The sequence below is a fragment of the Brachyistius frenatus genome, unplaced genomic scaffold (genome assembly GCF_029030835.1).
Source record: "Brachyistius frenatus isolate BFR_SWC_R1_liver_20210118 unplaced genomic scaffold, ASM2903083v1 Contig_140, whole genome shotgun sequence".
Taxonomy (NCBI): domain Eukaryota; kingdom Metazoa; phylum Chordata; class Actinopteri; family Embiotocidae; genus Brachyistius; species Brachyistius frenatus.
This window is the reverse complement of record NW_027210739.1, coordinates 422,501-436,177: the sequence shown is the minus strand read 5'-3', so window position 1 is coordinate 436,177 and position 13,677 is coordinate 422,501. Positions and strand designations below refer to the sequence as shown.

At 40.9% G+C, this 13,677-nt stretch overlaps 1 protein-coding gene across 2 annotated transcripts in view; it reads left to right on the top strand.

The window, feature by feature from the left end:
- LOC138630747 (pappalysin-1-like) overlaps positions 1-13,677 on the top strand; it is an 86,484-nt gene that overhangs the window by 17,890 nt on the left and 54,917 nt on the right. For both annotated transcript variants that reach the window (XM_069715261.1, XM_069715260.1), the window contains exons 7-9: positions 4,546-5,047; positions 12,756-12,884; positions 13,027-13,118. In XM_069715261.1, coding sequence (XP_069571362.1) covers positions 4,546-5,047; positions 12,756-12,884; positions 13,027-13,118 — 723 coding nt within the window. The remainder of the gene's footprint in view (positions 1-4,545; positions 5,048-12,755; positions 12,885-13,026; positions 13,119-13,677) is intronic.

Below are 13,677 nucleotides of genomic sequence, written 5' to 3'. Positions count from 1 at the left end.
AGACATGAAACTCTTACATCACTGTGAGCTCATGTAGCTTGTGTGACCAAAGTCTATTATCCATCCCTTGTTCCACGTAAATTTTAGAGGCTGACAGGCCTTTCACTGTTTTGGCCCTTAAACTGTAAAACCATCGTCCTCCCTATATGAGAGCAGCTAAAGCTACTTCAGGCTGCATCAAAATCCATTTTGGGGATCCCTTGTTTGCTTAGGAAGAACATTTTGGCATGGTACACTTGTATCTTCTGTGTTTGTTTTTTTCAATGTGTAATCTGTAGTTTCCATTATATGAAGCTTGCAAATCATTGTTGAATGCTGGATTTCTCACAAATGAAACCATTATTCAAATTCCACGAATAACAGACCAGTTTTACTGCTTCAGAATACCCATGTGAGCAAGTACATAATACTAATAATGCTACTACTGCATGAGCTGAGCTACTCAAATGTATGCTGGACTTCAGCACCACAACAAAATCACAAGCAATGCACACAAATGAAGTGCGTACACATAAACAAATTGTGTTAATGGTGCTAGCATGGTCTGTATACAGCACGTGCCCAGAAATGACTTTAAAAGCGTCACATTAGTGAGTCATGAATAATCATACCACAAGTTCTTAAACTGGATGGATGCACTCTGTGCTTTTATGTACAATCCAGTGATAGTAATAAGAAGGAGAAAACAAAGTAACACCAACAATAACAACGAAACTTCCACACAACTAATAATAATGATAAATAAACCATAAAAATACTGTTACACAAAACAGTTACAATTTATAGCCCCATCTGATTGTGTCACTATCTGAACATGTGTGTGTGTGTGTGTTGTTTGTGTTTGTGTTTGTGTTTGTGTTTGTGTTTGTGTTTGTGTTTGAGTGGATGCTCTTCTAAAGTCATTGAACTTTGCCATCACACTGCCTATATTTGTACCAGAGGCAAGTCTGGGCTTGTCTAATACCCTGCGTGTTTAAACTGTAGTGTATTTTCCCTCTTGGATTGAGTCCCTGTTTGTGGCGGCTCCCTGTTAATTCTGCTCGGACCAGCGTCTTAACACAGCTGTCGTCCAGCTTTGATGGTGCATGCGATGAAGGTGAAAAGGTCCAGGATGTGTATGTTTTTAATAAATTGAATGAATACGCCCACCACCAAATGTATTTTGCAAGTGCTCACGGAGGTGTGTTTACAAAATAATGTGTTTCATGTGCATTGGCAGTCTTGGAGCACAAACTAAGTGCTTTCTTGCGTGTAAATATCAATGGATTTGCTAAATAAGACTTAACAGGAAGCACATGTATGTCTATATGTATTTGTCCCAGATATTAGAATCCTCGTTAGAGCAAATATTGTCAAGCCGTGCCAATGTGAAGCCACGCAAGGTTTGCCTGCCTGGCATTATTCAAGAGCAGACCACTAATTTTGCATCATGTTTCAGGTCCACAATCCAAACAACAATAACCAGCCAACAAGGACAAAAAACATGCCTCGTCCCCAACTGCTACATCATGTAGATGCCAAAGATAATTTAAAGATTTTAACAATCATAATGACATTAATTTGACTCAGTGTTCTAATTAATTAGTTAATTATGTCTCATATTCTGCCATCCCTGAGTAATTAATCACTCAGTCTTTCAATGCTTTCATACAATTGCCAATACTGAGCGTAATGGCTGAGCCGCTGAATGGATATTCATTACATTATAACATTTTCACCCCTAATGAACAGTAACTCTTTATTGTGCAAAGAGACAAAGCGAAAGGATCCCTCGACGTAAAGTTTTCTTTCTTTGGTCAATTTTATAGTAAAAGTAAAATAAATTGATGAATAATTAGGAAACATCTATCTTCAGCATTTGATTACTGATATTTTACCATCCACCTTTTACACACAATGATTTCCCCTCCTTATCGGGTTCTTACTTCATCCGACTTTTATGGTGTCTTTGCTGCTGATAGTGACGTGTACCTAAAGTAAAAATACCAGAGTCATCGGCTCCATATGTGAAGAGAGAAAAAAACAACCCAAAAAACTGTGAAAGCAACGTGTTGTGACACTGAATCCCAAAGCGAAGATTATCTGTTGCCTTTATAAAGTGCATCTCTGTGTCTGCAAAGTGTCTCTCTGTTTGTATTCACGGCAAAACGGTTGGAGGGGGTTGATGTCTGCCTTCTGAGTGAGGAAGTGTGTAACAGTGTGTGACAGTGAGTCATCGATAGTGAGAGCCAGAGCCAGACACTTCTTAGAAAGCATAAAGCGTGCATGCCCGGACATATCCCCGTCTGTTTATTCATCCCGCTCTCTGGACTTTTTGTGGATCAGGATGATTCTCTCGAGCAGAGGAATTAGACTGGATAGCGAGCAGGCACCAGCATTCATCCTGAAGTTATACTTCAACAGATTCATTTTCACCGGATTTCCGTTGGTTGAACTATCAGTCATTAATTTTCCGAACTTCAGAGCAGCAGAATCAGTATTTTAACCTGTACAGGAGAAAGATTAAGGTAACTAGTTTGCACCATTGCAGATTATGGAATCACCCTATGTTATCCTCATTGACAGAAGACTTTATAAGCAGATGAATGTTGATTGAGTCAAAAATGTGGCAGAATAATCACCCCATCAGAGTACAACAATTGCAGTTCGGCTGCTAGTGGAGGTTCAAGTTGAAGTGCTTGCTTTAAAAATGCAAAAAATAAAGAACAAACCAAGAAATGTTTAAAATGATAACCCTCATATCCTTCTGCACCCTTAACCCCACTGAAGCTCCAACAATTAATTAGATGAAGGGATGCTATTACTGCTAATCAATATGTTAAAGTATTAAAAGAAAGATGTGTTCAGATGGAGCTATGCCACTTCCATTAGTCAATGAAAAAATGCAGGGAATGTCCAGCAAAAAAGTTTACTCTTGCTCGACTTTTACTAAAGCCAACTTTCATTTGCTCGACTTTCGTTTCCTGGTAGATTACCAGTTGAATATTTCCATTATTTTTCCCATAAGGGTGGGTTTTTTTATCAACAGATTAATACCCAGATGGAACCGGTAATCAACACCGATTAAATGGCTCATTTTCAAAGTTTACATCTGGATGATTTAGTCACTTTGATACCGCCCGTGCCTTCACACTATGGGAAGTACTGAGCCATTATTGAAACAGAGTTTTTATCTTTAATTTTCAATCTCTCATTGTAATTTATGATGACCTGTTGTAAGTAGCAGTTTTATCTACAAATAAGCACATATGACTTATAAATCATTGTAGTTTTGATGCTAAATTCAAACCCCCTCGGCTTGCACAAATTGTACTGCCAATCAAATCTCCATCTTTCCGTGTTTGAAATACAGTTTACATTGCCTTAGGTTACACAATGGATGACACCCCTACTCTGTCTCCTCTTAAATCTCCAACCACATTAGCAGCAGTGCCAGAGCAGGAGTGGGGCCCATCATAACAGCTGACATTACAAAATATTTTCAGTGGCTACAGCTCCTTTCCTTGCAAACTCAATGAAAATGTACCCAGAAAGCCAGGACTACATGATCCGAGCAAAGCCAAAGCTCTTCGAGTACCTTAGTTCATTCTCTTCCAGCCCCCCCCCCCTCCCCTTCCCCTCTTCTCCCTCCCGCTCTTCTCTTTTTCTCCGACTCTTTTTCTCTTTTCTTTAATTCACCTCCACTCTGGCCACACACACACTTACAGTACAATAATAAATGTGTTGAGATAATGTGGCTTGGAAACCATATTCAGTCCTCACTTGATTAAACACTGGAATTTTGCACGGTGCCCAGAAATGAGGTTAGCAAATGGCTTCGTTGGTTGCCAGCTTGGAAATGCACAAAAGGAAATCGAGGGAGAACATAGTGTCTGCCGCTTGCTGGCTTCTAAAAGTGCTTGATGAATGTTGGTGTACGTCACTTGGGATAATGCGAGTTAGCTGTGTGTGGACTCCAAATATGGCTGGAGTGTGACTGTTAGAGGTTGTAATGACTGCGCTGAAGTGAGAACCCTGCACAGGGCCCCTCTCAGAAGGTACACACCTCAGCTCTGCCTTTCCTCTGCAGATGGACTCACAATGAACTCTCAGTTTCACCTCAACCTCGATGTCGCAAGAACCGTAGATACACCGAAACGATCAGCGCTGCAAATTCTTTATCTGCCAGCGTTCATAAAAATGTTGTTAGATTTGAAACTCATTTTGAAAAGACCGTCTTACCTGTTCAGAGAAATTTTTGAATCTTTAAAGGAATCCGACGATCTGCTCATCGTCGTTTACAACGATTGATTGCACCTCTCAACGTAATTTAATGATCGCTCATTTGTGTGAAGAAAATGGCCAAGTTAAGTATGTTGTTATGTCAGAGATTTGTTTGAAGCTTCGCTGTTGTTAGTGTGTGTGTGTGTGTGTGTGTGTGTGTGTGTGTGTGTGTGTGTGTGTGTGTGTGTGTGTGTGTGTGTGTGTGTGTGTGTGTGTGTGTGTGTGTGTGTGTGTGTGTGTGTGTGTGTGTGACACTTTCTGTTTTGTAATTTTTTCCCACAGGACCTCCCGATGTGGAGCAGGCTTGTGAGCCAAGTGTGCGCACCTGGAGCCCCAACGCAGGGATCGAGCAAGGCGTTGTCGGCCTGTCGGAGTGCCCTCTCCAGGGCTGCATGCTTCAGCTAGAGTTCCCCTACCCACTGGTCCCCGACTCCTTGACCGTGTGGGTCACCTTCTTTAGTCCCGAGGAAACAGCACTGCCCGCTATCCATAACATCTTGCTCCTGACTGTCAGCGGGAACAACATTTCACTCGGCCCCAGTAATGTTTTCTGTGACACCGCACTGACTCTGAAGCTGGATATAGAGGAGGAGGTGTACGGGGTACAGTTTTATACCATGGAGCAACACCTGGAGATTGACGCCACTCTCTTGGCCTCCAAGCCGGACTGCTCACTTTGTAGGCGTTGCCAACCACTACGCTACCGCCTGTTGCGCCAGCCAGCCTTCACTCATGCACCACATGGTCTGATGCTGAGTGAACCCACCCGGCGGTACACAGACAGGTGAGTCACCTGGTAGGTGGATATTTCTGTATGCGTGCACAAGCTTCTACATCAGTCATGAGCGACCGAGTGTTTCAGCACCATGCATAAAACTCTGCTCCCCTTGACGTTCCTGTGTTGAGAAATCACTAAATAGGATATAAAATATATCTTTGGTCTGTTTTAAGGTTTTAAAAAGACCAGCCAATGTTCCCAGTAAAGGATGAACTATACATTGGAACAATTGTTTTTACAGACAGTGTTTTCTGTTAGAAGTTGAGAATTGCTGAGCGGTTACCATTTAGCTTCCTGCTTTAGTGTGATGTAATTAGGGATTGTTAGACATGCCAGTAAAAGGTGTTTATTTATCTGAGGAGACTATCCACAAAAATATTTTCTTGTAATACCAGATATCCTTTTCAATACCCCCAGGACGGCTAGCAAGCCACCACTGCTTCTGTAGTTTCCAATCTGTTGCCCAACATTTGTTTCCTAAGTCACAGGTCAGTTGTTGCCCACATTTGTTTTTTCCTATGTTCCACAAAGCAAGGGCAGATAGATGGCTTGTTGAAGGTATTATCTGCACACTGTGGTGAGAGTTTAGTGCTTTGCTTTCATGGAATGTGCTGACTTTAAAAAAATTGTGCTATACATGGCACCGCTGCGTGTTATGCCATCTCACTATCGTGCTTACAGCGTGGTTCACATGAGAAGGAAAGTGCTTGATAAGAGGCAAAAGGGTGAGTATGCATGTTATGCACGATGGAGCGATGACATCTAAGTTCCATGAAGTGTCCGTACATAACTGCCTGGTTGAATGGCAGCATCTGTGGAAGGCTGCCTGCTGCAGGGATGTATTTATTTGGAGGTTTTGGCGCACTTCAGTGATTATTGATGTACTGTAGGTAGTTTTACTGCTGTGGTGTATTTCACTAGCTGTGGTTGCATTCCAGTGGCAGTGGTCAGTGGCAAAGGCTGTCTATTTTCTGTTGTGAGAGCATGTGGGATCTTGTCTCTGTTAGATGGTCAGAGAAGCTCTGTTGCAAGTAAGTATGTGTTCTAGCCATCGGAATCTGAAGCTCATCCAACTGAAGAATCAGTGTACCGACAAAAAAATAATAATAATAAAAAAAAAAAAAAATAATATATATATATATATATAAATATATATATTATTTTTATTTTTTTAATTTTATATATATCTAGCTTATGATAGTGATGCAGGCACGTTGTGTGTATGAGTGTATTACCATGCTCTCGGGTCTGTTTGCAGATTATGTCACCACTGAAACCAATTAAGTGAAATACAAACAGTTTCTGCTGCACGGTGCTGCTCAGCCATTCCTTAACAAATAACTCTAAGAAAAAGAAAAGTCCAGCAGGTAAGACATTTGTTGTTCTGTGGTGTGAGTTTGATGAGCCGTTACACCCTCCGGCTAAACAACAAACGTAGCCTTTAACATGGTGATGAGTAAAGTTCACCCAGATGTTTTTGCATGCCACAAATCCAATGTAAAGCTTCTCCGTTTGATCGCCTGGATCCAGCTGCTGAAATGCTTTTGTTGACCGCCACTGAAAGTTACTTCTTTTTGTCGTCCGTTTCCATTGGGTTGGGTGGGGGAGGGTAGTGGTGGTGGTGTGTGTGTGTGTGTGTGTGTGTGTGTGTGTGTGTGTGTGTGTGTGTGTGTGTGTGTGTGTGTGTGTGTGTGTGTGTGTTGGGGGATGGGGGGGCATGATTGACCTTCTGCTGTCAAGCCAGTGGCCTTCATCTGAGCTGGGGCAAACCGAGTAAGAGGAACGGCTGACATCTTGGCTCCTCTGGCTCCATCCATGGGTGGTGGTTTGTTTGGAATGGCTAATGGCCGGGAGGTCATGGTGACAGAGTAAATTATGGTGGAGAGTAAGACGGGTAAAGAGGAGATGCAGGGTGGGAGGTTGGACCAGTTGGGGGTAAATCATTGCAAGGCTTTGGGGGTGGGGGGTGGCAGGTGGGTGGCAATAGGTGATGAAGGAGAACATTAGGGGTCAAGAAAGTATGACGAGTGAGGGTAGGAGACCTCCCAGCCAAAAGAGACATGGGACAGCTCCCCCAGCATCACTACTACCACACACCCCTCTGTAATCGGACTCCATCCTGGTCCTGCACAACTTCCACCATATAGGCACCATCTGTCCCTTTAGGAACTCTGCTGACAAGTCTGCTGCTGCTTGAGAACTCAGTTTACTTTATATCTCCTCTTCAGAAGAATACTGTATATATGATTTGCTTGATGAATTTTTGTGTTTCACACTTTCTGGCTAAAAGGGAACATAACTCCAGCGCGCCATCAGTTGTCATCGGGAGTGCTCAGAAATGGTTTTGCTGAATGGTTGAACAGAAGTCTAAGTCCCTCTCTCCTCACACTATACCGTGTCCTAAAAACCTGTAACTTTCTATCTAACATTCACAAGCACTTCACACAAAGATTTGAGAAAGTAAGCAAGGTTGAAATGTCTCTGTCAAGATTTCTCTTTTCATCGTTCACCCGACTACATTTCGATCATTTTCTGTCTGTACGAACGAGTGCACCATGTGGATGTCTTCCAGGAGAGACTGAAAATGCGTGACCACTTGCAAGGTCAATAATGACAAGAATACAGTGTATATTTCAATTGGCACTGTAACTACTAGTGTCAGTTTTCATTCCTTCTCAACACTCATTGATTTTACTTCTCAACAATGTCTTCTTTTCAAATCAGGTTGACGAGCCCCAGTGTAGAAAAGGAGACAAACATATTGTTTACATTTATGGGCACAAACTGGATTTATTCCAAAGAAACTGGGTATCAGAAGTGTATTTGCAAGTTTCTTGGTGTGTTAATATGTTTAAAAAAATAGTTGAATTCTTTGGACAGAGGCTGCAGTGCTGAATATTGCAGCCTCCTTTTTTTTGTAAAGATAAAACTGTTCTCATTAGCTACAATTTAGAAAGTCTTATCAGGAGTACAGGGAAGTGTTTTGGATGACCTGGATCCAAGCCGAGATTCAGGGTTTGGATTAAGAAAGTACTGTCATGGGATATTTCTCAGTCCATCTTTGGTTTAGTTCAATTGATGACGTGTCAACATCACAAAAATGCAGCTGTTTTTGCTAAATGAAACTGCAGACTCTGGTAACACAGAGGCCTTCTTTAAGGCATGCATTTGCCCATGTCTCTTTCAAAGTATCTCTTACAGCTCTAAACATATAGCATTAGTTTGTTAGACATACTGTAGGTGTAAAATGAATAGCAGTAAAACCTCAAATGCGTGTCAGCTGCCAAACAGACAAAAGAAGTACTGCTTTGTTTGTTGATCTTTCAAGCTCAATCTAAGTTTTTTTTTTTTTTTCTCTCTCAACTTACTTATATTTATCTGTTTTTCTCATCTGGGATCTTTCAGCCAAGAACAACAAAGAGCTACAGAATGGAAACACATCCATATGCATGCTCACACATAAGCCGAGTGCACACATCAGTGAAGGCAGGAACACACACAGATGAACACAGACACACTAACGCTCCTCTTGCGCTCGGTAGCAGGCGCATACATTTGCACATGCTTCTATGTGTAATCACCTGGTGCTATCAAAATACCTTTGAAGGCATATTACAGGGCCTTGTGTCTGACTTTAAGGGGCGAGCCGAGATAAAACCTCTATTCCTCTTTGAGACGAATGTCTGGATAAACAAAGAAACACCCATGATGAAATGTTATCACGTGACACCTTGACAGTGACAGGCGGTCCTTTGTAGTTTGAGTTGTGTGTCAAATCAGTTACATATAATATGTAATAATAAATAATATAATATAAAATACAGATGAAAGTGGAGTTTTATGAATTCTGGATGGGTGCCGGAAATGATATGCGTATCGCTGTATATCATCCATCGTACCACATCAAAGGGGACCTAAAGTTGATCCTGGTCATTAATTCTTTCACAAATGTACTGTACTGTATCAATACATGTTCCTACATAGTTACCCACTCATCAAATTCTTTGGGATTGAGAATTCATGGGCGGGTGATACATCTGGACCACTTCTTCTGTTTCAATCTCCCCTGCTGCAAATAACATGACCAGTAGCAGTGAGGTCAGGGGAAATCAAGCATGCACTGAATTGGGAACAGGTTGAAAGCCACATTTAAACCGTTGTTATCATTGTCATCCCACTATGAGGTGTAGACCTATTGACCCCTTCAGAACCAGAGCTGCATGATAACGGCCAGGGAACGTACTGAACATTCAGTCCAGAATAAGTTTTAGAAACAATTGTGGAACAAGTTGTAGATATGAAATTTGGGTGTCTGCATATTTCAAATTTACTCCACAGTCTGTTTAGAATTACTTTGTTTTACAATGATTTGACCTTTTTAAACTGTGACAAACTAAAAGAACATCTTAATTTGTTAAGAAGCAGTCTGATCTTTGTGGTCTTCTTGTATTCATTACAGAGTTTCTGTGCTTGTTCTGTGGCCGAGGTGCGAGATATAAAACAAGCCGTGCTGTCATTTTATCTTGGACCGCAGAGTGGTCACAAAGTGTGACAGGGCAGAGGCCTTATTACCAAGCAGGTAGCAGGCATCCCAGTTTTTGGTGTTTTGTAGTTTGAGGATGGTACTGAAGCTTCTGCTGCTGCTGCTGCATTCACCTTCACTTCCTCCCAAACACTTTTTGTCTTACTGTGACAGTGGACCAACATCACACCACTACAAGACATTGCTTGTCAGAAAAATGTAAACATGCATTCAATGCTGACATTTTTCTGGTGTCTTTGGTCTCCAATTCTCCAGTAACTGGCTACTTATTCAAAGCTATTGGGATAGGCCTATTGTGGCTATAATTGTGAAATACCTGTTAAAGATTTTACTAAATCTCAATGTAATCAGGGAGAGCTAACCTCATGTTTCCTGCCCTACATATACAACTTCTCTAGAATCCAAAGTGATGAAAAATCATCACTTATTTTCCTGATCTGTCTTTTAAAAGATTTGATTTCAGTTTGCTGCTGTCTATGTTCCCTTACTTCCTACTCACTCAGATCTAGATACTTAACTTTTTCTTTTTGCTTGTTCTTGCATGTCCATGTCTCCCATTGTGGCCTGATCAAGCAGCACTGTTACTTTTCTGTGCTTTCAGTATGCCTGAATATCTGCTTTTCCACAGAAGGGAAATGTGTGAGCTTCCTTTCAAAGCAGGATCTGTTTTGCTCTTTTTTCCATCTATTCTGTGTGTTTGCTCTCAGAGATAAAAGTCTCCCACTGCTTGACTTTTTCAGGGGCTAAACTAATTCAATTAGAGGGGGCATGTTTGAGTGTCGCCTCAAGTTGCACCAGCATGAGCCAACATTGCAGAACAGGACATACTGTTGTATAGATGAGAGTCTGTCAGGTCAAACATTCTGTGTTGATAATAATACAGCCAACATAAATATCTCATCTTAGGCATGAATTTGGCTGTTGGGAAATTCATTTTTTTTTTTTTAAATTTCTTGATCTTCAGGTCAGTCAGTTTTTATATTTCAGACAGAACAGCTAACTTGAACTTGGTCTGTCTGTTGGAAACGTTATGAACAAACTTGAGCACATTAAGAAATAAAGATGAAGGGGAAAAAACAAAAGCCGTGGACCATCGTCAGACATGTCATGAAGACGACACTTTCTCCTCGCGTGAAACCCAAAAAGCAGAGCACATATGCAAGAAAACACAGAAACATGCACACAAAGCAGGATCTGTTTTGTGATCTGTTTTGTTATGCAGGGTGTTCACGTGTGGAAGATATTTGCATATAGGTATGCAGTATACCTGCTCAGGTACTCTTATTCAATAGTTGACTAATCAGAAATGTGCTCAACAAACAGTTGTGGTTTTCAAGAACTTCCTTGGTTTGATTACTAACTTTTGACCTTGGGTTGAAACTTTGTGATAGTTGGCTTGAGTGTTTGCTCCTTGTGCTGCATTGCATTCACACGGGGGATTATATGGCAGCATTAGATATCGTGGTTTATGCCTGTCTACCTCGCTTTCAGTTTGAAGGCCATAGCTGGAAACTCTGGCGGTTGCACGTCAATCTTCAGACAACAGTCAATGCAGATGGTTATATTATTCACAAGAATACACAAACAATAAAACAGAAGAAATTGATATTGCACAATTTATAAGAAAGAGCTTGAATCAAAATCAAACACACGGTGTGTTTCCTCCACTTCCAAAGACCTCACATTGACTACCATCCACCCTTAATCTAGAGCTACCCTATAACTTAAACCAAGTCTTCACCTTTTATTGATTGATGTTATGGGGACATGCTTTTTGTCCCCAATAGGAAGTAAAGATCCCACAATGTGACTGTGAAAACAGATTTATGACTCCACAACATGAGTAATTCAAGTACACACACGGGACCAAAAACTCTGAAAGCCAAAAAAGAGAACCATGAACGAGAAACCATAACCATAAGCGACAAATCAAAACTAGAAATGAGAAACCAAAACTATAAGCAAAGGAAAAAAAAAAGTGTCAAAATGGAAAAAAAAACTGAACAATACAGTTGCAAATGAGAGTGCTTATGTGAAGTCCCTTTATCAGTTTTTTTTGTTTGTTTTCCTTGTTTGCCTTTACATGTTCTCTGACGCTCGTTCTGAGTTCCATTTCCTGTTAAGACACCTGATAACATGAAACTAAAACTAATTCCTTAAAACAGGCAAAGCTTGCCTGAGCTCCACGGATCTATTTTTCGTGGCCAATAGACTTTTTCACAGCAGACATTTTGACTTGTCACTGTCAGGAAAGCACAGGTGTGTTAAGGATGGCTGAGTTCGCCATGACACTGGAACAACAAGCAGGAACTCCCCTAAGTGGAAAGCAGCCATCATTAATACACCTGTGCGTTTCCTACAACGTCGAGTCAAAATGTCTGCCCTGAAAAAGGTCAAAGCAGAAGACATGAAATCTCTCATTCAGAACCAGTATTTAAAACAAGGCCAGAGTTCAACCTGATTATAATCAAAGTAATATGTAAAGGCAAACAGAAATCAGAAAGAAAAAGTAAGTCTTCGACATCAAACTAGGATAATTCACGTCATGAAAGCACCCTCGCTTGCACTTTTGTTGTTTCCTGTTTTTTTTTCATGGAGTTTTGTTGCTTTGCTTATGGTTTTGGTTTCTCACTTATAGTTTTGATTTTTTTTTTTTGTTTATGGTTTTGATTTTCTCATTTATGTTTTTTTTCCTTTCAGACTTTTTTTTCAGACTTCCTTATCATGGTGACTCAAGAAACCATCATGGCGACTTTACACCGGCAAAGTGAGTAGTACCCCAATATTTCTCCTCTGCGCTGTGTATTCATCACAACGGTTCCTTGAATCACTTTGATAAGGGAAACAAAACGAACACAGCGGGCAAAGACTGCCGTGTCAGCGGGTGAGCAGATAGGTAGATGTGTGGAAGTGTGTACTGAGGCAGATGCTTTTATTTGTGTTGGCTAGTGGTATAAGATACTAAAAGAAAACACACACACATACACACTCACCAGCCAACAGAGCAGCAGTCCTCCCAACCCGTCCTCCACAGGCCTGGTCTGAATCTCTTCCTCGGTGTACCATCTTTTACTTACTTGCTCCTTTCTTCATGTTTGACATTCCTTCAAGGACTTTAAATTCTCCACCTCAAACATGAACTTACCGTGTTTTTTGTCGCTCTCTGCGTAGGGACGTGGTGCCGCATGTCGTGTACACCTACAAGGTCCAAACCATCTCCAGCCGGAGTGAGAGTGAGCCCTCTCCACCTCTGGTGCACGAACTCGGGGCACCCTACTGTGGGGATGGACGCATCCAGAGGTAACCAGGCACCTCCATACAAGTCATCAAAATATACGTAGATATATAAAACAAATGGTGTTTTATTTGGTATTTATTGGTTTGTCAGTGTGTGTGTGTGTGTGTGTGTGTGCTTTCTAAGTACTTCCTCCTGCTGTCTCAGTTCCAAAGGAGAGGACTGTGATGATATGAACTCTATGAATGGAGATGGCTGTTCCAGTCAGTGCAAGAAGGAGACCCTCTTCAACTGTGTTGGTAAGTCAAGAGGACAAAAGGATTTGTTTAAAGTTATATTAGAAATGTTTGCATTTGCAGGTTAATTTCTTTTAATTGCTTTGAAGGAAATACTGGAAATAGATGAGAGTTCGTTTATTGTCGGTGCACCTTTGAGCACTGAACTACTCTACTGCCATCAGAGGAAAGATTTTTGTTGTATTACATAACAGTAGCTGTGAATGAATACCACTCTATGATACATCGCAAGGCATTTCTTGTGTAGTAACACAATTAATTCAGGGTTTTTCATTTTAAATGATTTCCTGTTAAAAATATCAATTGAAAAATATTTTCTTTTCTGCTGATTTGTGCACAATTTCTTTAGTATTGACTTCTAACCATGTTTTACTGGCCTAAAAGTGACCTATACATGCAATATTTACCAAATTTAAGACATGACCAACAGTTTCATAGTGAACATAGTGATGTTATTGTCTGTTCAGATTTCACTCACTCTGGTTTTTACATTAGGTCACAAGAAAGAGCGGCTGCAGAATTTTCAATGAGAATCACTTTGTGAATGAACACATTTGACATC